Source organism: Helicoverpa armigera, chromosome 28, assembly GCF_030705265.1.
Source record: "Helicoverpa armigera isolate CAAS_96S chromosome 28, ASM3070526v1, whole genome shotgun sequence".
Lineage (NCBI taxonomy): Eukaryota > Metazoa > Arthropoda > Insecta > Lepidoptera > Noctuidae > Helicoverpa > Helicoverpa armigera.
In genome coordinates this window covers 1,002,809-1,028,121 of record NC_087147.1, presented here as the reverse complement: position 1 = coordinate 1,028,121, position 25,313 = coordinate 1,002,809, and the positions used below count along the sequence as shown (strand labels likewise).

Here is a 25,313-nt window from a genome sequence, read left to right as displayed (position 1 = left end):
CCGAGAAGAAGACAGAGAATACTTTTTGCTTGTAGAAAATCTGATCATCATTATCTCATTTTGTATACAGTTCTTCAAACTATACATACAGACATGTGTTGCTGGGGAGTTTGTTCCACCACTTCTTCTTCCCAGCCAAAACGCATAGGAAGTGGTGAAGGTCGGGCGTTTTGGGGGCTGTATTTTGTAAAATTTGACGTTCAAAAAGTGCTGATTTTCAGTCTACTTTGAATAAATGACTTTTGATTTGATTTTGACTACCTAAATAAGGTTCTACTTATATTTAGTTCAAATCGTCAGCTAGGTACTACATCTACTTCCCTTTAAGAAATACCTTCTAAGCCCGTGAGAGAGGCCTTGATATCGATAGAACTTATTACTCTAACATTGCATAATAATCCAATACTAATTGTAACACAAGCCATTGTATTTAGAATATACAAAATTCTTTAATTCCATTGTATAAGTATGTGAAAATTTCGTGAAAAAGTGCTTAGAGCATTGAACCATCAGGAACCAGCAAGTATAAATCTATGCGGAAATCTGCCAATTTACGCAGATATGCGAAGCAAAAAATAGTGATATATCTATAGCTCACTCATGTATTTTCTATCCATCGTCGTGCCCCAATTTTATGGGTATTCTTTCTATCTACATTCTGCCGTCATCTCACAAGTGACATTATTTCCAGCCATATTGACTTTCATACAAGCCAATCATCATTTCTTTTGTTGTCCTCTTCCACTATATCCATCCACATCATTACGAACGCACACTACAAAATCGTAAACACGAACATAATAAACTTGACCCATACAAAAACCGGCCGGCAAGACATGGCAATGCAATGCCATCCAGTTGGTTCAATGCTCTAAGCTTTCATGTAAGAACATTTTTAATGGCATGGGCGTTTAGACTAAGACTTGCTTAACTAATGCGAGGTTTGGAAGGAAAAGATGTTAATCTGTGTAAATTAGATCACACACGTAAGTAAGGTAAGCATTATGTACCTATCTACTTACTTAATTGTAAGGTAGTGTGTGAAACGGAAAATGTAGATAGGTAGGTACCTAGGTATTGCAAGAATCGTGAAAATGATAATAATGTAATGTGGGTAATGTTCTGCCCATGCAATACGAAATCATAGTCAACTCTTGGGCATAGCAATCGTTACTGAACAGATGGTTTGTTTGCTTGAACACGCAAATCTCAGGAACTCTTAGTTCGCTTTAGTTCGCTTAGAAACATGAAGTCTAAAGCCTGAAAAAGGGACACTTAAAAATGTTGGTGAAAACGAAATTCGTATTAAGTGATCTCCTAAATGCTCTTAGAATGAATAAAATCTTTCCGTAGTTATTCGTATATAACCAAAAGAAAATCCGTTCAAATATGATTTAATTTATCGCGAAAAGATACGAAATATTTTTGTTTCGTCATAGGTACATGTACCAGTAACCACATACATACACTAGGATGTTAGAAACATCTTACTCATATCTTCAAAACATGTAATTTTTCGTCGATTACTTACTGCCAATATGGTGTGCCTAATTACCCAAATCAGTTCAGTTCGAGATTGCAATATTTCGTAAGCGCAATAGTAGATATTAATTCATGTTATTGCATTGCGTTAATAATGGTACTTCGTTTAATGATTTAATTTTAGTGTAAAATGTATTTCGTGGTGGCCTAGAAGTTCATCATCTGCCGAGCCTTTTCACAACTATGTTGGGGTCGGCTTCCAGTCTTACAGATGCAGCTGAGTACCAGTGTTTTACAAGGAGCAACTGCCTATCTGACTTCCTCAACTCGGGCAATCCAATACTCCAGGGTAAGATTTCTTGTCAGACTTACTGGCTTCTGACTACCCGTAACGACTGCCAAAGATGTTCAAATGTTTTTCGTTCAACATAACACATATAATTATCTTACAAATGTATAATACTCTATATTCGTTAACGAAGATCATTGGCGGCCATCTTTCCTCCAAGGACCCATAGACCACGTTCCAATTTCAAATTACAAAGCGCGCCAACATTACAACATTTATGAGTTATGTTTTTATTTTTAAAGATGTTATTGTTAAGATAGCCTTTTTAGGGGCCTAATGACGATAAATTGTTTGTGAAATACTGAGAAAATTAAGATAGGTATTAGAGGTATTGTCGAAATAAATCACATTAAAACTATTGTTATTTCTCTTGCAATTTAAATCAAACATACCCAATAAACTTATTACCTATAGATATAGTACAGATGTTACTTTTATTGGATTTCCGTTAAACTTAGAACCAATATAGACAACAGATACTTTTTTTACTAGTTAATTTGCTAAATCATAGACAAAGTTTGATTTAAAAAGATACCAAAGCTTCGTAATTGATACCAATTTATTTTATACAATTCCGTTTCCCTGTAATTAGTCTTATTCAATTATTGAATATTATAATTGACTTAATTAATACCACCTTCATGAATGACAAAAGGTTTTTAATGATTGTCTGAATAGAACAATGACACCAAAGTTTTGCAGACTATTTTTAGTTATCATCTTGATATTATAAAGCAAAAAAACAAATACATAGTTGAATGATCTAATCTCAGAAACCACTGGATCAATTTGAAATATTGTTTCAGTGTTAATAGATAGCCCATTTATCAAGGACTAGCTTCTGCCCGCGGTTTCACCCGCATCCCGTGGGAACCTCTGCACGAACCCGGATAAAAAGTAGCCTATAGCTTTCCTCGATAAATGGGCTATCTAACACCGAAAGAATTGTTCAAATCGGACCATCCTGAGATTAGCGCGTTCAAACAAACAGACAAACAAACTCTTCAGCTTTATAATATTAAGTAGTATAGATTAATATAAGCACTAAGATTAACCAGCTGCGGATTGCATATAAGTGGTAGACAAGCATTTGCGCAGACCACTAACTTCCAGACTCCATGCTGCCTTGCGTTTCTTAAAACTGACAAAGCAATTTTGGTCCGAGTCGGAAATACTAAAACCATGTGCATGTTGGGGTCGGCTTCCAGTCTAGATTCAGCTGAGTACCAGGGCCCCGATTCTCCTAAGTTAATAATGTCAAAATTGAATAGAAATCTAATCGCAATATGATCGTAATAGCAGTTTTAACCATATCGGGCATTCTGCTACTAATAAAAGACCAATCGTATTCGATTGACATTTGATTGGTGTGCGATTGGTCTGCTATTTTGATGATTTTGGTCTATGCGGTAGTTTGCTGTACAATCATTTTGCAATTGTAAATCATTTGCAGACAAAATGATTCATTATTGAATGACAGAAAAGGATAAAAACGTTTATTTCAAAGAAAAAATAGCGGAATGCCACATACGCTTCAATCGTAATCGAGTCGGGGTTGGGTCTCAGTCGAATCGAGTCGAACGTCAATCGAAGGTCGCTTAAGTAAAATTAGGAGAATCGGGCCCCAGTGCTTTACAAGAAGCGACTGCCTATCTGACCTCCTCAACCCAGTTGCCCGGGCAACCCGATACCCCTTGGTTAGACTGGTGTCAGACTTACTGGCTTCTGACTACGCGTAACGACTGCCAAGGATATTCAATGACAGCCGGAACCTACAGTAACCTAATGTCACTACTTGACTATCCAGGCTCTTTACTTTATAAGTAGACAATAGAGAAACCCACATAGGTACTTATTATAACGTGGTACGTCTAAGGTCTTTGCCAGCTCAAAAGACGCCAAAACGACATTAGGATTGCCATATAAGATTTTTATGCATTGCACAAAGCAATTACCCAATTATTTTGCCTAAACGAATCACAGACAATGAGATTCTTCCAATTAAAATATCTATGAATTTCAGCTTTTGGACCTATTAAAAATTTAGTTAGATGATCATGTTGATGTGAACAGATTTCTATCTACTTCACGAAATATCTAAAAAAACACAGATCCTGACTTCTTGGACCGGGCGTTCGGATGATTGTATACATATGTATGTCATGAATTCTCTCTCTTTTTCCACTACGTCTTTGGGGTAGCTGTCTATGTCGTAAGGTCTAATAAAGTCCAGCACAGATTATTTACTAACTGTTTTATTTTTGATCTTGCACTAATTGCGAAATTCTAGTTAGTTGCTAGTCCTACCTATATAAAATCTAAAATCCTCCAAAAACCCAAAAACGGCCGTGAATCGAAACTCTTCACCTTCACATCCACTAAACTCATGGTCTAATAAGGTAGGCGTTATGTAGTGACCGTCACGCCTTCAATGTGATCATAATCACACATACATACAAACATACACCATCATCTCCCGAGCCTTTTCCCAACTATGTCGGGGTCGGCTTCCAGTCTCACCGGATTCAGCTGAGCGCAAGTGTGCCACAAGGAGCGACTGCCTATCTAACCTCCTAAACTCAGTTACCCGGGCAACCCGATACCCCTTGGTTAGACTGGTTGTCAGACGTACTGTCTTTTAACTACACGACTGCCAAGGATGTTCAATAACAGTCATTGGTGTCCATGATATACTTAGAAACTTAGAAAAGTTGCATTGGTACTTGCTTCACCTGTAATCGAACCCACACACTCATACTTGAGAGGTTGGTTCTTCACTAGGCCACTACTTGTATGTAGTGACCGTCACGCCTTCAATGTGATCATAATCAGACATACAGACAAACAGACATGATCAATCTGAAACACTTGATCTGACTGCTGACAGTGAGTGACAGCTTGAATAACATGTTAATCAGTTACGGTCATATCATCATAGGATGCAAGAGTCTTTTCGTGAAGTAGGTAGGCATATTATTAAAAAAACAGGCCGAATTGAACTCAAACACGAAGGATTGACTGTTAACTAACTACAGCTACTGTCCTTTTGTGATTTTGACGGGAAAAAGTGCTTATCTAATTAGAGCCAAATTATTTTGACTTCTTAATGCTGACTGTTATCTATAGAACGGCTTACAAATCACGTTTATTTTATGGAAGAGCCCCCTCAAATATTTATGCCATTCTAGTTTTCTTCTATGTACCATGGTTCATGAGATAAGTAGGTAGGTATAACCTGGTGAAATAGCGACAGATGGAAGGACCAGACTACATACCTACTCATTATTTGGCCCTTTTTAAAGATGCATCCTCGATATTAGGTATAGACCGCCCGAAAGAGTAAAGTAAGTAAGTTAAGTAGGTATAGCTTCTGCAATTTTCCACATCGCTAAACATACTTGCTTATTAACATACAAACAATAGTTAATAGCTTATTATTACATCACTTTCGTCTCCTAGAGCTATCAAATATCTCTCAGTTGACCTTGCTTTCTTCTCAATAATAAGCAGACACATCTTACTACGTCAATCTCGTCAAATGTATATAAAAACAATAAACAAAACGCTTATTGTATTTGATTTTGTCGCAAGTTGTGAGCGAGAGCGATTTTGGATAGAATTATTTTATTCCGGGCCGTCCTTCTATAAGCTTTTTCACCGGCTTGCCTTGGGAACGTCAGACTCTTACTATACTGAATTACTGACTCAAACCCACCATATTCCTTCTTGAGCCCTTTATGTACTAGGGCCACGGTAACTCGCGCAAACAATCCCGCAGCCCCGGCATCGCAACCCCCTAAGATAAATGCTCTCTAACAAGAAAACAACAACAGTCTATCTCCCTATAAATCGATGATTATGTTACATTCAACTTCGTAGCAACAACGACAACTTATTCGATGGAAATAAGCCAAAAACGCAGAGGAACTAGTTTTTTTCAACATCGTTTAAAAGCTCTCTCACCTCGCTCCCGCTACCGCTGCCGCTTACACCTTACACCGCGCTCAGAAGACACCGGACACAATTGGTTCATAATTGCGATCCACTGACCTTGCTCCAAATCCAGAGATTATTTGTTTTGTGCCATAGATTAGACGTGAGGCTGCAGAGGTGATAATATCACCTCTGCAGCCTCACGTCTAATAATCGGCGTTAGGTAGTTTGTGATTTCAGGGCGACGAGAGTTTGAACTTTTTGCCATTGAAAGCTATGGTGTTGACAGTTGTCTCATATTATTAAATGAATAAACCTATATCATGAAAAAAAAAGTATTAACAATACTAATTTTTTTTTCAGATTTTCTAGTTACCTATTTAACTTTATTTAAGTATTTATCTTTATGATAAAAATTGCTCGAAAAATCTACTTTTACCTTAAATTACTGCATACCTACTTAACTATTCTGAAATGATAAAGTTTCAATTACAAACACATCCAAAAATTTTAAATTAATTAGGTATCAAACTCAAAGAAGAGCTCACAATTATCTTACAACTGAAAGTAGTAGTACCTAAGTACCTACCCACAGTTAGAATCAGTGTCGCATCTTCAAATAAAACACTCTTTGCCCCACAAAACCACACAATAATAATAAAACGCATGGTGTTTTCCTATCTGTTCACTACTCGCTACGTCTGTGTGGGCAAACTTTTGTAATTACTCGTCCATGATGCAACGCAGCCATATTGTTCTTTATTTGAGTTTTAATAGCCGCCAATACGCCATCTTGTGAACTTGAGAAGGTTATGGTTAGAAAGGAGATCGGTTGCTTTGTGAAATTGTTGTTCGAAAAGGTATGAGCAGAAGCTAATAAATATTATTTGACAAGTAGATTAGAGAAGTCGTGGTGGCCTAGTGGGTAAAGAACCAACCTCTCGAGTATGAGGGTGTGGGTTCGATTCCAGGTCAGGCAAGTACCAATGCAACTTTTCTAAGTTTGTATGTACTTTCTAAGTAATCTTAGACACCAATGGCTGATAAAAAAGGTGAAGGAAAACATCTTGAGGAAACCTGGACTATAAAGTCTGAAATCACCAACCCGCATTGAGCAAGCGTGGTGATTAATGCTCAATCCTTCTCCGTGCGAGAGGAGGCCTATGCGCAGCAGTGGGACGATAAAAAGGCTGTAAAAGTAAAAAGATTAACTAGGTAGGTATGTTGGGTTCGGCTTCCAGTCTACGACAGCCTAGCTGACCTCTTCAAACCCCTTTGTTAACAGGTTGTCAGGCTATCTGGCTGCTGCCTAGCCGTCACAACTGCCAGAGATGTTTAAATGATAGCCAGGAGAGAACCCACAGTTTAACGTTCCTCCCCAATGTAGGTACTGGAACACGTAATGGACCGAGAGGGTTACCTTCCCTCCATGGACTGACTGCGCCTCTTCTTTTTCTTGGTGAGTCGGTGGCAATCAATCTTTAATTTGAGACGCCCTTATCAAACGCACACGGCATTCAAAATTAATGACTTGCTTACCTACTTTTATCTATCTTTAAGTCATCATTCTCAGATCAAAGAAATAGTCATCATTACGATAAAAGTAGAGAGGAAGGCGACAAAGTAGAGACAAGAGCAGTGCCGAAAACTGAATAAAATTTGAAAAGGGACTGAAGGATGATTTAAGTCATTTATGTAGGTACACAACGTAAAAGTTATGTAGGTGCGCCCTCAAAAGGACGATTTTTAATTCATCAAACATTTTAACACACTGCCATCTACCGGTGATAATTGAAACCAATGAAAAATTACTAAATGGTTACGTAAATACTTACTAAATGCTTAAGATGATTATTTTTTCAATAAACCGTACATTACTATTATTTAATCAAGATTAAAACTCCAAATAGACTAATAATAAAACAAAAACTTTGACAAAAACTTTCTTGTTTATTTGTTAACAGCGCCATCTATTATCGAGTAGCACAACTAAACGGCAATCGGAGGCGGCTCTTTTGTGTTTGAATAAATGAGTGCCGACAATATCATCGGATCCTTTGATAGACATGTAGCTTTACTTGTACTGGAAAAGTAAACTGTGATTTTTATTATTAGTTTGATTGATAGTCATTCCTAATCTTATGAATCTTAGGTTAATGAAAAAAAATTATATGGTCTGGGATAAAACTAAAGGTTTTGTAATTAAATATTTCAAATAACTACATTAATAACTTAAACTTTAGCATTTTAATTATTACTCTTTTATCGCACTTCTAAACAACCTATAAGCACCAAAACATTAAAACAACATTCAATTATAGTTACCTAAAATTCTATTGAAACTTTGACAAAAAATCGAACCTATTACTACTGAACCTTCTAACCACAGAACAAGCACGGTTATCGGCATCCTTTGTGCGGTGCCGAAAGGCGAAAATAATCAGTTTTATTTTTGTCAAAATATTTCATTTCGACGCCGAAGTTCGTAGAGTAAACTTGTGCTAGTATTTAATGAGCTCTATCATCGGTAAGTTTTGATTATTTTGTTATTTATTTACACGAAACCTTGTGTTTTTTTACTTCGGTATATATTGTATTAGGTACACAAATTAGTGTACCTATGTGTGTTTTTCGTAATTTTTTATCATATTTTATACGGAATTTCGTGACTAAACTTATATGAATCTTATAAATAGGTATTGAATTTTATAATGTCTTACTTTATTCTATTTGCGTAATTTCATTATATTTTTCTTTGTCTCCTCCTATTGTGAATATCCGGAACTTAGAGAGTAGGTACTTATTAACAGTATTATTTTGAGTTTGAGATAATTTAGCGATTTGATTAACTGTAATAATACTTAATTATTTTAAAAGTTTACCCTTGACATGATAAAGTAATGACATCATGGTTTTGGTTAATAATATTCTTACAAGAATCTAATTCGACATAATTTGGCCATATTTTCGTGTGACGTAACTTCCGCAAAACTTTCAAAATGGATGATTGATTTTTTTTTTTCTTATGCAAAATGTAAATAGTGACAATTAATTTATTTATTATATCCTGGTGTTATTTCAGGTCCAAAAATGTTTCCTACGAAAGGCAATAACGATTATATGAATGAAATGAATCGTTTGTTCCCTCGGAACGCAGAAAATGGTGAGTAAAACAAAAACATTCTAAACTTTTATTTTGTCGAGATTTCATTTTGTTTTCGAATATAAAATAATTAAGTTGTCATTTGGAAGTTTTCTATGACGTGCGCTGTTCAGCCATGCCAATAACTATGATCAATATTCAATCAAATGTAAACAAATGAGTGTAAATTGCGTAAAACAAATGACTTTCTGTAGTTTTGATAATTATTTCGAGCTGTCGCTAGTTTTAGCTACGTAGGTACCACTATCAGAACTTAGATTTACGATTATTGTTTCTTAACTGTATTTTTACCTACTTATCAAACTTTATCCTCTCTCTAAGTAGAAACTCTTGAAACTAATCTTTATAAGCACTGATACTATAAAAATTCACATTTCAGATGTCTACCAGTTTCCTCCCACAATGCCGAGCCAAAATTTCTCATCACCGTTCCGGCAGTCAACACCAGTCAACCACTCTTCAAGCTCTGCTGACTCCCTGTCACCAGACTCCTTTCCAGACATGTCACACCGTTCAGACACTGACAGACCAGCATTTGACACTCCATACATAGTCAGACACCAAAGACCGATCATTGGACGTAAAATATTTGACAAGCCGGAACCACCAACGGTGAGGCAAATTATGAAAATGAATGAACATGACATAGAATTCCCTAATACAATATGGCAGCCAGATGATCACCATTTATTCCCACCGACACCACCAAGTATTGGTACAGAGCAGAAGAATTATACTCAGAACGTCTTCTATGAGCTATTTCCAGCAGAAAAGAGGGAATTCGAGTTCAAGCCACCAGCTTCTACACTGTCCCCTATATCAAACTATAGCCAAGCTTCACCAAGGTTTTCACCAACATTACCGAGTACACCAAAATCTGTATACGTTGGGCCAACACATATGCAGCCAACATTGCCATTTAAGCTGCCAAGACAGCCAAACTTTAGGCCAACTTCTTCGAGAGACCAAGAGATGATTAAACCGAAGATGTGTACCTTTTGTCGCAAGAATGGGGAGACTCCAACTGTGTATATGACTCATAATGTAAGGGAAAATGTTGACAATAAGAATATTGTGTCCTGTCCAATTTTGAGGTCACATGTTTGCTCTATTTGTGGAGCTTTTGGAGATAATGCTCATACCATGTAAGTATAAACTTTTTCAACTTCTGATTGCCAATACTTTTTTAGGAGAGAAATGTTCTTCAAACATATAATCCAGGCTTAAATATTTTTAAACCAATCATTTGACTTTAAATTGGTATTTATTTGTTAAATACTTTTTAGTATTTATAGTTTTGTAGAGCACATAAAGAAACAAAATTTAATTAAGTCAAAACAATATGATTCAAATAAAATAAGTTACATTTTCCACTCTGGAAAATTATCAAAATCTATTACCCCATACCTTCTAATTGTCTAATGTTATTTAATATATCTTTTTCAGCACATACTGCCCGGTGCTTCGCAGCAACAATAATGGCCGACCACTACAGTCTACCACTATAACTCTAAAGAACACAAGGATTAAAAGCAATGGTAGGAGAAGGTATTAATTTATTTACTATTTTCATATACATACATATATTTTTAACCACTTCACTGTCCACGATGCAGACACAATGGTTAAACAATTGGTGTGTATCACATATAACTCATTGGATAGGAGGGAATTTATTCAATTTTATTACTTTCGACAAAGAGATTATTGTGATTAAAATATTAAAATGATGCCAAGTTCTATGTGCCTTTATTATATGACAAAAAAAAATATTGTGATACATAATAATTATTCAAAATGTGTGACACTAATGACTAATTTGATATCATTTCATTAGTTAGGTAAACAGCTGTTAAACAGCTACAAATGATTACATAATATAGTTAGTAATTTTGTTTCTAAACTTAAAAACAAGATATGCATGACCCCCTAGATTTTTCAAATTCTCCGAATTATTGTTATTGTTACCTCAAATATCTAGATGGTCATACTATTTTGTTATTCCATTACACGTACCTACATTAACTTATAGGTACATATGATCTCATTCAGTATAGGTGACAAATACTTTTAAAAGTTTTGTTCAAAAAACCAATAATTAGTTTTGAATTTTTTAGTTGTTAATAAGACTAATTTAGAAAAGACTTAGAATTTCAACTTACTAATTGACTGATCTCATAAAAAGTGTCTCCTAAGATTTCTATCATTAATAATAAGTTATTTCAATGACTGACTAAAAATAATTATAAATAATCAATAACAACATTTTTATTACAAACTAGATTCTCTTAAAAAGAGATTATTTTGGCTATGAGCCTGTAAAACTTACTTACAATTCTTTCTAAAATCGTGTATTTCTTTCCCAAGTTATTTTAATTTTACGTACAAGAAAGTCCTATGCCAAATCATGTTACAAGCTTAACTTTTTGATATCACAATTTTGACAAACTGAAGTGTTTTTATTACTTGACAAATAAAATTACTGATCATAATAATATGATGTTAAAATAAGTAGTTTATTTTTATAGTAGTTTAATTAATGATGCTCATAGAAACTATATTTCTTTTAGAAAGTAATTGTTTTTTTTTTCTTATCTCAAATTTTATTTTGCTGTTCGGAATTATAATTCTTAGTGCTATACATTTCTGTAAACTCTTATTTCTTTAAACTTTGATATGATTGACGATTATTCTACCATCATTATAAATCGTGTTTTGCTTATACTTTTTGACTGCTATATGCAATTTTTTAATCTCTTTATAAAATCGTGGCTTTTTCTTAATATTTTGACTGATTTAAAAATAATGACTCACCTATAAAAAAGGTAAAATCACAGAGTAAGGATAGATGAGCGGAGATGCCATAATGCAGGTAGGTCAGACGCCTTCTTCTAGCTCAAATACCTATGGTGGACATTAGGTACTAAAAAGATTGGTTACTAGTGAACGAACGAAGCGTTTTGATCCTAGAGACATTTGTCAACGATTTTTCGTATTTGAATAAATTTGCGTATAAGGGCAGAGACAATAACGTTCCTTGTCCAACGAACACCCATTTGGCGCGATGCTTTCTTAGGACATTTTTTCCGTTATGGCATCTCCGCTATTATAGTCATTTTTGTTCTCCATGGGTAAAATCTTGAAAATGTAAAATCATGTTTGACATGATTATGTGTAAATCTTTATATTTTAGACACCTTTTGCTCTTGTACTGTATTGTAACTTTATGGCATCTAAAATTTTTGGAACATGTTTCAAATAACTTTTTTAACTGTGTGTATAAATAAACTACTTATACTGTGTTCCTATAATTAATTAAGAAATACCTACATATTTGATTACGAAGATGAGTGAGCCATACTTATATATAATTATTGTTACATGCTCTCTGTATGTATATTTACTTAGGTAAACAAGAAACGCTGACCCGCTTTCATGAAAAAAAATTCTCTATATCTGTTCTTTTAATAATACCTGCTATATAATAATAATAGAGGTAATATTCTATAAGATATTCACTGCGTGAGATTTCTAGCCATTTAGTGGTAGAATTTAATAATGTGTTAGTGGCAGTGTAAATAAACTTATGTCCAGTAATTTATGATTTTTGTGACTGATACAAATTAGGATTACGCTACATTTTATAACTATGTATGAAGAATATTAATTAGACTAAGGGTGCATCTACAGGGTGCAAGTAGCAGGTTACATGCATCTTAATAACGTGCGGGTCCAGCGACTCGCGTATGTACCAAAGCAAAATACCCACCCGCGTGCTCTTGTCACTTGCGCTTGTTAACTTGCTCCAGCTACATGCACCGTGTAGATGCACCCTAACAGTTCTCTAATTTTATGTATTAGTGAAGTTATTTCACTATGCCAATTTGCCTATTTTGCTTCTAGTTTTTATTGGTATCTAAAGATACTTTATTGATTTCTGTAATATTAATTTACTCTTTCTTTTGTGTTCCTTATAAAGACTAAATTCTGTTAGAATTGGTCTCAACATACTATGGTACCGATTTTTTAATGTTTTTCTTTCCCCGATTTGATTCTTAAATATGAAATTTTTAGATAATGATTTTTGTTCATGAACTAAAATGTGAAAGGTTTCATATGGACCATATTTCTCTAGCTGTAAGGTTAATTTTTGCATTTCTTAGATAATAATGGTTTTGAACTACAAATGTTCCTAGTTTTAAGGCTGATTTCAGTACAAATGAGTTTATTAAAAAGTTAGGAGTGTTTGTTTTGTTTTAGATTTTTATTTGTATGATTTTAATGTTCTAGTATTGTTATAAAAAATTTTATGCAGTTTTCTTATGGTTTTTCTGATAATTTTAATGTTTTCTGAGTTAAAGTAACATTTTAAAAAGTTATTTTCCCATAGATACTCTATTGCAATGTTTTTCAAAACTTGAAACAATATTTTTTCATTAATTATACCCATAGATAACCGTCTAAAGAGGTTGTATGTTTTAAAAGATTGTCTATGCTTCAGAACTTTCAATATGTAATGAATATGGTTTTTAATAATTACTATTTACTGTTTCAATATTCCGAATTATTTTCTAATGTACACTAAGTACGTATTTTATGTATTTGTAAGCTTGTTTACTAAAACAGTACAAACTTATTTGCATGTTTTATAATATAATTTTAAATTGAAACATCTTTGTTTTATTCTCATACTGCTAAGTCAGAACTCCTTTCAGTGATAAACCCTCTTTAGCAAAATTTTACACACATAAACTGCTGCATAAGATAATGAATATAATATATTGTTTGAAATCGGTATTTACCTACATTTTAATATCACTGTTTAAAGAACTCATCAAGATGGTTTTATTTTTATCTTTATATAAAGTGCTTGCTCGAATGGAATGGATATAGTTCTTTAGATAGATAGTCTCCATTCAAGACCTACGTAAGGTAGGTAGGTGCTTAGTGCCTAATTTGTGAAATACCTATCTACACACAGCAAAGAACTGATATATATATTATGTACTACGTATATAATTATGTCAATGGCAAAGAATAACAGCTAGCGCCATCTAGTATCTACCGATTGAACATAAAAGTTCACTGTACAAGGTCAGGTTACAACTACGTTATCAAGACACAAGTGCCATATGATTAGTAACAGCATATAGGTACGTAGCCACCAGTAGATCCTATGTCATTGATCAAAACACAGCTGAATCTTTACAATCAATCGTGAGTGAAAATAGTGAGACGCGTGTTTGTGATAGCAACAAAAAGTGCCAAAACTATTTTTAGTTCCGTGATATTTGTGGTTTATTCCACTTATTATAAGAAGCCAGTGCGTTTATATTTTAGTTAATTAATTGAAATATTGTGCGAATATGGATGAAGATAATTATAACAACGGTGTTTATATTGATACGGAGAATTTGCCGGTGATGAGACTTTTGACTCCGTTTAACACGGAAGCAAGTGCAATATATGGCAGGTATGTGATAAATAACGAATATTTTAGGTTTTTCATTATAAGAATTATAAATTAGAAATTATGCTATAGCATGAGAATGTAATGTTGTGAATAAATCAATTATTTAATTTATCATTCCATCAAAAAAAGTTAACGTAATAAACTTCGCAAACGCTCATCCACTTTCACTCACTGTCAATGTCAATTCAATGTCATCACAACATTCGATTTTTTTACAAAAATAAACAATATCCATTCGGTTATGGCATAAAAATTTGTCTTTAACAACAAAAAATGAGTTCTCCGCCTCAAGACCCGTCTACCCCGAAGCCGGGTTCCCCAGGAGCTGCTTCACCGGCTAAAGTAGCTTCTCCAGTTCGGATTTCAAACACTCCTTCACCAGGAACGGGTTCTCCAAGGAAAGTTTCTTCATCAAAAAGATCTTCAGACGTTAATGTCGCGAAAGAAGAAGACGACGATGAAGATTATTATACGAGGCCCGATTTCATTTACGGGGGACCCTTCATTGGTGTAAAAAAACCTTCGCCGTTTATAGATACAGCTACGCCTATGAATTTGCCGCTGCAGGGCACGTTTAAACAGTATGTATTCTTTTTTTGATTAGAAAGATTTTTTTTTATGACCATAGTGTGATAAAAAAAATATAAAGTTGTTTTCCTGCTTCCTAGTCCCGGGGGAACTACTGTCCGTACGGGGATAAAAAATATAGTCTGCGTTACTGTAGGATAGTGTAGCTTTCCAATAGTGAAAGAATTATTCAAATCGGTTCAGTAGTTTCTGAGGCAACAGTAAACAAAGAGTTTCCTCTTTATAAAATTAGTACATGTACTTTACTGCCTATTGTAGTATCATTGATTAATTTATTTCATGCATAGATATTTCTAAAACAACTATATTTATGCCTGGTTCCTATAAACAATTCATTTTGCATATTGACGGTAACTTTTGAATTCCATTCTTTGAGGCATATATCAAAAGCTGCCAACCGTTAACAAAACAATTTATTTCTTTAAGAACTGGGCTAAAATAATAACATCATCCTCCGAGCCTTTTCCCAATTATGTTGGGGTCGGCTTCCAGGCTAACCGGTAACACTTGCTATATTTATGCGGACATCAGTAACAGTGGAAAATTATTATCACTCTTACATAAAATAATATGGATCTGTTTTTTGCTATTTGATAAGCTCACTAATTAAGACAGAAGTTCTTATCAATTATCTCATTGATGTTGATGAGCATTAATTACAAAGAGACAATAGGTATTATAAAATTGTTATCATTGCACTAATATGCAGTGCTTTAAGTCTAGCTATCAGATTGTTTATAGAATTATCTGTTAATCTAAAGATTATATTTACATATTGTTATGCCATCCTTTTATAAACTGAAAAACATTTTTGGTTCATTCACAAAACAAAGTTTTGGTTTTATTACGAACCCAAACCCCCATGTCTGTTTTGCCTTCATTTATTTAATTTTTCATATGCAAAGTTATGTTACTACTGTAATTATTTAGGAAAATATAATTTCGATAAATAACTAAAATTACAAATTCCAAGAATAGCTAATAGATCAGCTATAAATTATCTATTAGGTATCATAAAAAATAACCTTTATTTTTGCTATTATATTAAACACTATTGTCCACAATATTTGTCCCTGACAAACCCTTGATCGTACATAATTTCTATTTTTAGACCTTCTACATGAACATCTAATTTTGCACACATTATTTTTTGTATGTCCACTAAGAAAACAATTGATTTTAACCTATAAGACATCTACAATAAGAATCTAAATCGTGTAAGAGATTCATACGAAGTTGTATGTTATGGCAATATGAACTTTATTTCTTTTGTGAATAAAGTCGTAAATTGTCTTGAATGAAAGTTGACACGCAAATGTAAAATCTTGTTTGTAGAATTGACTCAACAATTTTAACATGTCTCTCATAGCCCGGATAGCTCAGTCGGTAGAGCATTGGACTTTTAATCCAAGGGTCCAGGGTTCAAGTCCCTGTTCGGGCGGCTCTCTTTTTGCAATTTCTTTTTTTATTTTAAAATTATTTTGTGAATATACTTATTTTTTTTTGTACATTTCTAAGATATTTTTATGTAACTTATTTGTTTTCTTTGATTTCAGGAGTTTTGCTTACTTCACTCTTAAAGAAAGGATACCAGTGATTTTGACCAAAATAATAGATTATTTATCAAGAGAAGGATCGAAGATAAAAACTGCTCACGGGGCGGTATGTTTACCTTATTAAAAATAGTATAAATTAGAACATTTCCTCAATAATTTATTAATACAAGATCAAATACAAATCAAATTAAACGATCACAAATCGTACTTTTTTTTTACCAAAACACGCTATTTCCGTTGCCATGGTAACATGTATTGTTAAATTTCTTCTTTGTGATAATTATTTTATTGAATTTTCTATGAGTTTGTGTTAATAAATTAATTTTACTTATTTAATTTCAGTCAGATGACGACGTAAGGCAATTCATGCAATATGTAACAAAGTTAAAGAATGATTTAGTTACGAACAAGACGTATGATGATTTACAAGTAGATACGCCTAACGCCCGTCTATGGAACGCCTGGATAGCCGATCAAGAACATAAGAAGTATTTTAATAATACCTTTCTGTTTACCGAATGTTATGTGTACAGGAGACTTAAGGAAGGCTGTGAATTAACGTGAGTAATATAAGTATTTTTAAACATAAAAGATTTCAAATTATATTGTACGACTAGTTCCCAACTTCACACACAAGATGGCGCTTTTACAAAATGTATAACAACGCCATCTAGGTGTGAAATTAGGAACTAGTGTAGTGTTGACTTTGTTCAAAAAATAGCGCTAAATTGCATTTTAGTAATGTCTCTTACATTAAATTAAAATAGTTTTTCGTATGAGATAGACTTTTTTATGTTTTTGATAAAATTAAACTAACAAATAAATGGAAATTTTCTTCGTATCCAATTATAACACTGTTTGAAATGTTTATTCTTGAAAATAATTAATTCCACTCACCGCTAGATGGCGCTGTTGCAACATTTTCACAATACATAATTTCGATTCGTGTTTTTTTCTTTTTAGGAAAGGTTTAGCTAATTTTGATTATTTTGAAGACCAAAAAATCTCGGCATTCGAAAACAACGTAGAAATAATGTGTATAGTCGCCGATAGAATGATAACTATGATCAATAAGTCGGATAAGGAAAAACGGAAACAAGATTTTATAATGCTTTTGAAGGTTTGTACTGAAATTATATTTTTAGTCCTTATAACTCGTTTATACGTAAATATATAGTAAAGTTACATATATTGTAAAGTTGAAGAGTTTGTTTGTTTGCTTGAACGCGCTAATCCCAGGAACTATTTATTGGGTGGATTTCAAAAATTATTTCTCTTTGAGACAGTTGGTCTGGTCTGGATTCATCCGCTTCCCGTGAGAACTACTTCGCTCACCTAGATAATTAAAAAGTAGCTGAAAGTTTTCCTCGTCAATGGGCTACCTAACATTGAAAGAATTTTTCAAATTGGACCAGTAGCTCCTCAGCTTAGGGATTTGAAGAACACTACACACAACTCCTCAGCTTTATAATATTAGTGTAAATAAACACGTCATATAAATTTCTTTCTCAACCAAAACCATTTATACCGACTTCCGAAAAAGGAGGATGCTATCAATTCGGATGTTTGTAAGTCAAAGGCATGTAGTATTTGCTAACATGGGTACTGGTGCAGGTGATTTATTTGAAAAAAAAAAAAAATAAAATAAAAGGTAAATTGTATTTTTCTTTCACAGATCTGCCTCTGGGCCAACAAATGTGACCTCTCCCTGACCCTAGGGTCTCAGGTGAACTTAGTACAAGCGGCTAAAGACGCCACAGAACGCTTGAGGGCTAACCCTCCTCCTCCGCCGCCCCCCACTAAGGGGAACAAGGAGCCTCCACAACAGGGCCCGTTGGTTGTTAGCCACGATCCCTTTCAGATGGTGTTGGATTTGAAGGATAAGGTAAGATAAATATTGATTAGGTACAAAAAAGTACGTAAGGAAATAAACCTACTAATTCTGTTAAAATTATAAATAAGAAATTATGTAGGTATGTATTACGGAAGTTTCCCTTTTACGCAAAGCTGTTGAAAGAATTATAACTAAAGTTGAATGAAAGTTTGCTGTATTTTAGTTTATACATCAAAACAACATATTTACAGTTTTTTACCCGGGTACGGGAAGTAGTTTCCATGGAACGAAGATGAAATCGTGGGAAATAGCTATTCTATACTAATATTATAAACCTAAAGAATTGTTTGTTTGAACACAATACATGTCTTAGGTACTACTGAAACGATTCGAAAAAAATCTGCGTTAGATAGGCCTTTTATCGAGGAAGGCTTCTTTTTATCCCGGTTTGTGGAGTAGTACCCAAGTGTTTATAACATAACATAATTTTAAGTGCTATTGAAATTAATATGCCTAATTTGTATGTTATATTTCAGTTATTAGTAGACGACACAGCTAAGATAGCCGACCAAGTGGTGACGAAAGCTGAAGCCATGTTGAAAGCTGTCAACGCGGTATGTATGACTTATATTTACATTACTACTTTTATGTAATAAAATCATAAAAAAATACCACCTTCCACGATGTAACTACCTGAAACCTAAATAAACCTCCTAGGTTGACAAGTACTATGCTGAAAACTACTAGCCATACATACAGGTTTTCTGAAGGCGGTTAAAAACGTAATTTTAAATGAGAAATAAATAGGTATTTGGTTTTCAGAAATACTAGTTTAGTCGGAGAATAGTTGCCGCTACTTATCTTATTTGTTCCTTAAGTTATTAGTCAATTTAATGGCAAAAAAAATCCCATTTATGAGAAAATAATGTATCAATTTTTATATGTTTTGTTACAGAATACCACATTTAAGTTCAAATGCAGTTGCCATAGATTAGCCACAGCGATCGGTGTGCCTATATGTAAAGAAGATGTAAGTTAAGAAAATCTATAGTTTACAATTATTTTTATACCCATCCTTAAAGGCTCCAGCAGACCGGATGCGTATGCGTAACCACGCGCGTAGTCACGCGCGTAGTTAAGGCGTAACCATGAGTTGTAATGTATGGAGACAGGCCACACCGCTTGCGTAACGTAGACACGCGCGTCGTTACGCAAGCGGTGTGGCCTGTCTCATACATTTCCATACATTACAACTCATGGTTACGCCGTAACTACGCGCGTGACTACGCGCGTGGTTACGCATACGCATCCGGTCTGCTCGAGCCTTTAGCCATCAAAAAGATAAACATCCGATTGAGAAAATAGTTGTTTATTATAAATTAAAACCTACAGTATAGACCCCCAATATCCGAAATGCATGCTTTATTCGAGATTCATATTCCTAAAACGTTTGATTACCAAAGCAAAGTTAGATAAGAATTAAGTTTTACAAAAAATTCTTCATTGTAAAAAAAAAATATTTAACCGTCCGATTTTATATTTTTTAATGCGAAAGTAACTCTGTATTTTACGCCAAAACGACTGAACCAATTTAAATATCTGAGTATCAAGTTTTTGAATATTCTCGCTATATTTGTAGCTGCCCCCACCACCTCCCGAGCCTCCTGCAGAAGAGAAGACAGAAGTTAAAGAAGAGAAGAAAGAAGAGAAGAAAGAGGAGAAGAAAGAAGAAGCCCCCAAACAAATACCTTGTCCTGCTAAAATGACGGTGCCTCAAGCTGTGTTTTTTGGTAAGTAACTTACTTTTAGTTAAATATCACTAGGTAAAATTATAAATGCAAAAGTAACTCTGTCTGTCAAACAAAAATATTATAAAGAGGAAATATTTTATTGTTTGTTTGTATTTTGACATGAATGGGCTCTGAAACTACCTCACGGATTTGAAACATTCTTTCAACGTTGGAAAGCTACACTACTCCCGAGTAAAACAGGCTGTATTTTATACCGGTACAGAAAGTAGTTCCCTCAGGACGTGGGTGAAACCACGAGAAACATCTAGTATTTTCTAATATAAATACTAAAATAATAATTTTGTTAACAGATATAGTATGTGACAACGCTGGATACGAACTGTTTGCGGATCTATGCCTCGCGCACTTTTTGGTCGCTCAGAAAATAGTACAAAAGGTAAGTAACTAAATTATGTCGGATGTGTCTTACCTAATCACATTAAATTAAATTCGTTAATATACTAGTTAATATATGTCGATTAGCACAAAGAAAAAATAAAATACGTAAAAGTAAAAATGTTTTTTTTTCTAACAAAGTAAATAGAATAAAAATGTGTGAAAATTAGAACACCATATAAGAGTCAGTCATTACAAACAATTGACATTCTCCCTTGAAAACTGATAGCTGTCAACTGATCAGTGAAATATATGCCTTTCGGCTGAAGTGATCTAAATAGATTTTCAATGGAAACTTACACAAAAACTTTTGTAATGCATGACCACCCTTATGTTTAAACACCTTTTATGTATTTATATAGTAAAACTAAAACTTACTTTGTTTGCAGGTCAGATTTCACGTCAAAGATATGCCTTGGTTTATATCAGATGTGACGATCAAAGATTTCAAGTAAGTGCCATACATACATTACATATATTGAATTTAAAATGAACGTTTCAAAACGTTAATATTATAATTTTAATTTTTAGACACCTCATCGAGGCGTGCGCAAACAGCAATTTTAGTAAAGAGGCGTCTTCTGGTAAGTAATAAGTACTTAAATAGAGTACACTATCAAAATCATATTTATTAATCTAAATTAAGTTCCCAGTGAGTAGTTTGGCCTCCACCAATTTCTGTATGTTTGAATAAAAACGAAAAAAAAAACATTGCTTTTTGTAAAAAATATTGCAATCTCTGCTAATATTATAAAGCTGAAGAATTTGTTTCTTTGCATCAACGCACTATTGTCAAGAATAACTGGTGCCGATTTGAAAAAAACTCTCAGCGTTGTGCCTCAGTGCCCATTTATAGAAGAAGATTATGGGCTACTTTTTATCCGAGTGCGCGAAGTAGTTCCCATGCTCGAAACCGCTGGCAGAAGCTTTTTTTTCATAAAGGTACAAACATTAAAGACTTTTCAATCATTTTAATTAAATATTAATAAAGGTATATATTTACCAGGTGCTACAGAAGGCGAGGGTGGTGAACCAAAGATAATAAAGGCGGATAACTTGAGAACCCTTGGAACGCAGTGGAACCAGTACTTTACTGATGGAATATTTGTTGTTATGGTAAGTTCTCAAAACTAATGTTATAAATACGAAAGTAATTTATATGTCCAGTTATCAGGCCATAACTACTGAACTAATAAATTTTGATACAAAGTCTGAGAAAGTATATAGGCTTCTTTTTAAACTGATGCGGGTAGCAGTTCTCTCGGAGGGGCAAACAAATTATGTAAAAAAAACAAAGTGTATCCTTATAATATCGAAATTCCTGATTAAAAAATATAAGTTAATGTACAAACCATCTAAAAAAGATGACTATTTATCCTGTCATTTTCAATTGAACAGGTATATCACTGAAGAGTATGTTTTGTTAGCTTAAATTTTCAAATCTAGATTAGTCGGGACCGTTCCGAATTGAAATATTATTATATATACAGCCCATTTATCAAGTAAATCTACCCCTTTACCCTTCTGCGGGAAGTAGTCCCCTCATAACAGCTACTTAACCATATGCCCATCTATTTCCCCCCTAGGCCGAAGACTACTGGACCTACCCCCACGTGTACAAAGACATGAAGAAATTCGATCCTAACTTGTACCGCAAGCTGCAATACGCCGTCGCGATCATGTTTAAAGGCGACCTCAACTATCGCAAGCTGCTGGCTGACAGGAACTTGAACCCCACTACTGGCTTCGAGGCTGCTTTGCAAGGTAAGCTAGCAAAAAAAACTATGATTTTTGGTGTAATTTTGATAAAGGTAAGACAATTTTAGGGGTTCGCAAACGCAGAAAATGGGATCTTAAGATCGGTGCAGGTAAAGCAACGTAGCATTTTTTAAGGTCATGTATCTTGTATGTTAAAATTGGATCCTTTTGCCATCTTTTTTGGACTAAATTGGATTAAGCTTGGCATATTAAAGTTCCTAATTTTGAGAAAGGTAAGTAATTTTTGAAGGTCCTGTAACTTAAATTCTAAAATTGGACCAAAAAACTTCAAAAAATACAAAGACATGAAGAAATTCGATCCTAACTTGTATCGCAAGCTGCAATACGCCGTCGCGATCATGTTTAAAGGCGACCTCAACTATCGCAAGCTGCTCGCTGACAGGAACTTGAACCCCACTACTGGCTTCGAGGCTGCTTTACAAGGTAAAATAGCAGAAAAAAACTATGATTTTAGGTGCAATTTTGGAAAATGCAAGTCATTTTTAGGGGTTCACAAACGCAGAAAATGTGACCTCAAGAGCGGTGCAGGTAAAGCAACTTAGCATTTTTTAAGGGCACGTATCTTAAGCGTCAAAATTGGACCCTTATGGTGTCTTTTTTGGAGAAACATGAGGTCATATTTGAGACCCTCCATCTGTATATATTCGGACAACAAGAGAAAGGGTCTTAAAATCTTCAAAATCATTTAATTTGGCAATCTTCAAGGCTCATAAAGTCCAAAAAACTTCAAAAAATACAAAGACATGAAGAAATTCGATCCTAACTTGTACCGCAAGCTGCAATACGCCGTCGCGATCATGTTTAAAGGCGACCTCAACTATCGCAAGCTGCTCGCTGACAGGAACTTGAACCCCACTACTGGCTTCGAGGCTGCTTTACAAGGTAAATTTATCATTATATAGGGAATTCATATTTTAAGGACTTCAAAAAACTAAATTCGATGTCGAATGTTTGTGAAGTTCTGATAACGGTAAGTAATTTTTGAGATTTGGCTCCTCAAATGCAAAAAATAAACTTTGTGGTTTCATTTTAGGCTTTCTACTTCCATTTTGAAGGAGTCAAAATGTTTTTTTTGTATATATGTTTTTGAGCCTTATGTTTTATCACAATTTTGGCATAGTATGTTAGTAATTTTATTGTGTCCCAAATATGAAAAAAAACCCTTTGTGCTCTCAATATGGACAATGAGGTCTTATATATCAAATATATAATTCTTTTGATTAGAGGTTTTATGAGAGCAATAAAAAAATCTTTATGAGTCATTAAAAAAACTTCCCCTGTGGTTGTATTAAAATACAAGTAGTCATTATACTATGGTTTCCCCCCCAGGTTTCATCCCAGCGCCACTGATAGCGGTCCGCACAGTGAAGGCCGAGCTGATCTGCGGCCTGCCGAAGGGCAAGTGGGATGCGCTAACCAAGCTCGATGCTGAATGGATGCAGAAAGGAGATTATGGGTATGTCACCAAACATGATAAACCTATACTAATATAGTTAAGAAGAAATATTTTTTTGTTTGTAGGGTACAAAGGCTGAACAGGTTTGAAAACCAATTTTACCCTGTGTGACATAGGCTATTTATCCGGGTACGGTCAAAATTACCCCCCCTCCCTCCCTCCTCCCCCGGACGCAACCGAAACCGCGGGGAACAGCTATCTTCATAAACTTCATAATCTTCCAAGCCTTTTATCAACTACGTTGGGGTCGGCTTTTAGTCCAATTGGGTGAAGCTAATTGCCAGTGTGCCACATGGAGCGACTACCTACCTATCTGACCTCAACCCCTTTATTTAGGCAACCAGATACCCCTTCATAAGATTGTTTGTCACGCATTCTGACTTCGGAGTGCCTGTAACGACTGCCAAAGATGTTCAAATGACAGCCGAGTCCCATCAATTTAATGTGCCTTACGAAACTCGGAGAAAAACTCGTCACGCATCCACAGAGCGACCGAACCGAGGGTTGCTTAACCTCATAATTGATCGACCATTTCGGCTGTTACTTAGGCATAGGCTTCTCCCATTTAAGCATTTTTTGTCGAATAAAATAAAAAAATCATTGGTTTTATGGTGTTTACAAATATATTTGTATGAATTTCCAGAGTAATACAATACTGTCCGAAGGGCGAGCCGCTCAAGATATCGGATCGTCCGTGCATCGACTACTGTCAAACTTGCTTCGGCGTCATCTGTCCCGAACATACGGACATGTGAACATGTTGTGAGTATATTTATTTTAATATTACACCTATATGTGCATGTAACATATCGCTATCGGACATATGAAATAAAATAAAAAAATAAAAACGAAAATTAGTTATTAATACAATCCTTGAATTTGTAATTTCTTGCTCTTTTGATTGTTTTTTCGCTTTTTGCATAAAATATAAAGTTAAAAAGTTTAGAGTTAGACTTTATAGGAAAACTATCCAATTTATGCTCTCCCAAAAAAACTCAGTTTTAGCCCTTTTCGTTACTTCATGTTTCCGGTATATAAATATTCATATCATAATTTGATATGCGAAAACATGTAATTGGTTTCTAGTTATTATAAATTGTAGTTTTAGTGGTTGTTGTAGAACTGTTTGTTTTCCTAGTAAAGTAAAATAATAAATATAATAAAGCTGAAAAGTTTGTTTTGACATGCTTATCTCAAAAACTACTGGGCCGTTTTCTTTCAAATCTTTCAGTGTTATATACATAGTCCTCCTGTCAAGAAAGGCTTTTTATTTGGATGCGTTCTTAATAAAATATTTTCTCTTTTTATTTCAGATGGCGATTGAACTCATTTTTTGTTGTTTCTAAAAACAATATTTTTCAACTATTTTGGCACAGTTGGCTTCTACACCATTTTTTTATTAAATAAATAAATCTTTAATATATTGTATCATTGTTATTTTTCTGTTTAAAAAATAAACTCGTTTTGAATCTTTATTTTGTGTTTTATTTAATATTTTTTTGTTAATTTTCACA

The 25,313-nt window shown here is 34.2% G+C and overlaps 2 protein-coding genes and 1 non-coding gene across 4 annotated transcripts; all 3 read left to right on the top strand.

Moving 5' to 3' along the window:
• Positions 1 to 8,238: 8,238 nt before the first annotated feature.
• On the top strand, positions 8,239 to 10,916 carry LOC110377987 (uncharacterized). The gene is made up of 4 exons (XM_049851777.2): positions 8,239 to 8,291; positions 8,847 to 8,927; positions 9,307 to 10,072; positions 10,374 to 10,916. The coding sequence occupies exons 1-4, from the start codon at positions 8,276 to 8,278 to the stop codon at positions 10,480 to 10,482; spliced, it is 972 nt and encodes a 323-aa protein (XP_049707734.2). The 5' UTR covers positions 8,239 to 8,275; the 3' UTR covers positions 10,483 to 10,916.
• Positions 10,917 to 14,080: 3,164 nt separating this feature from the next.
• LOC110377978 (damage-control phosphatase ARMT1) lies at positions 14,081 to 25,274 on the top strand. Of its 2 annotated transcripts, none has more exons than XM_064042350.1 (16): positions 14,081 to 14,400; positions 16,545 to 16,650; positions 16,887 to 17,104; positions 17,508 to 17,664; positions 18,220 to 18,429; positions 18,915 to 18,992; positions 19,334 to 19,408; positions 20,018 to 20,168; positions 20,480 to 20,565; positions 20,954 to 21,015; positions 21,096 to 21,148; positions 21,571 to 21,680; positions 22,151 to 22,328; positions 23,673 to 23,799; positions 24,443 to 24,561; positions 25,113 to 25,274. In XM_064042350.1, the coding sequence occupies exons 1-15, from the start codon at positions 14,294 to 14,296 to the stop codon at positions 24,552 to 24,554; spliced, it is 1,830 nt and encodes a 609-aa protein (XP_063898420.1). In that variant the 5' UTR covers positions 14,081 to 14,293; the 3' UTR covers positions 24,555 to 24,561; positions 25,113 to 25,274. The 2 variants fall into 2 exon arrangements, with proteins under 2 accessions (XP_063898420.1, XP_063898419.1); XM_064042349.1 differs by lacking the exon at positions 14,081 to 14,400 and adding an exon at positions 14,572 to 14,981.
• Positions 16,357 to 16,429, top strand: Trnak-uuu (transfer RNA lysine (anticodon UUU)). The gene has a single exon. It is a non-coding gene; the product is annotated as a tRNA-Lys (tRNA).
• Positions 25,275 to 25,313: the final 39 nt, after the last annotated feature.

Coding starts and splice junctions, on each gene's coding strand:
- LOC110377987 (XM_049851777.2), top strand. Junction 8,928..9,306: donor CCCTCGGAACGCAGAAAATG/GTGAGTAAAACA, acceptor TTCACATTTCAG/ATGTCTACCAGTTTCCTCCC. Junction 10,073..10,373: donor GGAGATAATGCTCATACCAT/GTAAGTATAAAC, acceptor TATCTTTTTCAG/CACATACTGCCCGGTGCTTC.
- LOC110377978 (XM_064042349.1), top strand. CDS start 14,674: ATGAGTTCTCCGCCTCAAGACCCGTCTACCCCGAAGCCGGGTTCCCCA. Junction 16,651..16,886: donor TAAAAACTGCTCACGGGGCG/GTATGTTTACCT, acceptor ATTTAATTTCAG/TCAGATGACGACGTAAGGCA. Junction 17,105..17,507: donor AAGGAAGGCTGTGAATTAAC/GTGAGTAATATA, acceptor TTTTCTTTTTAG/GAAAGGTTTAGCTAATTTTG.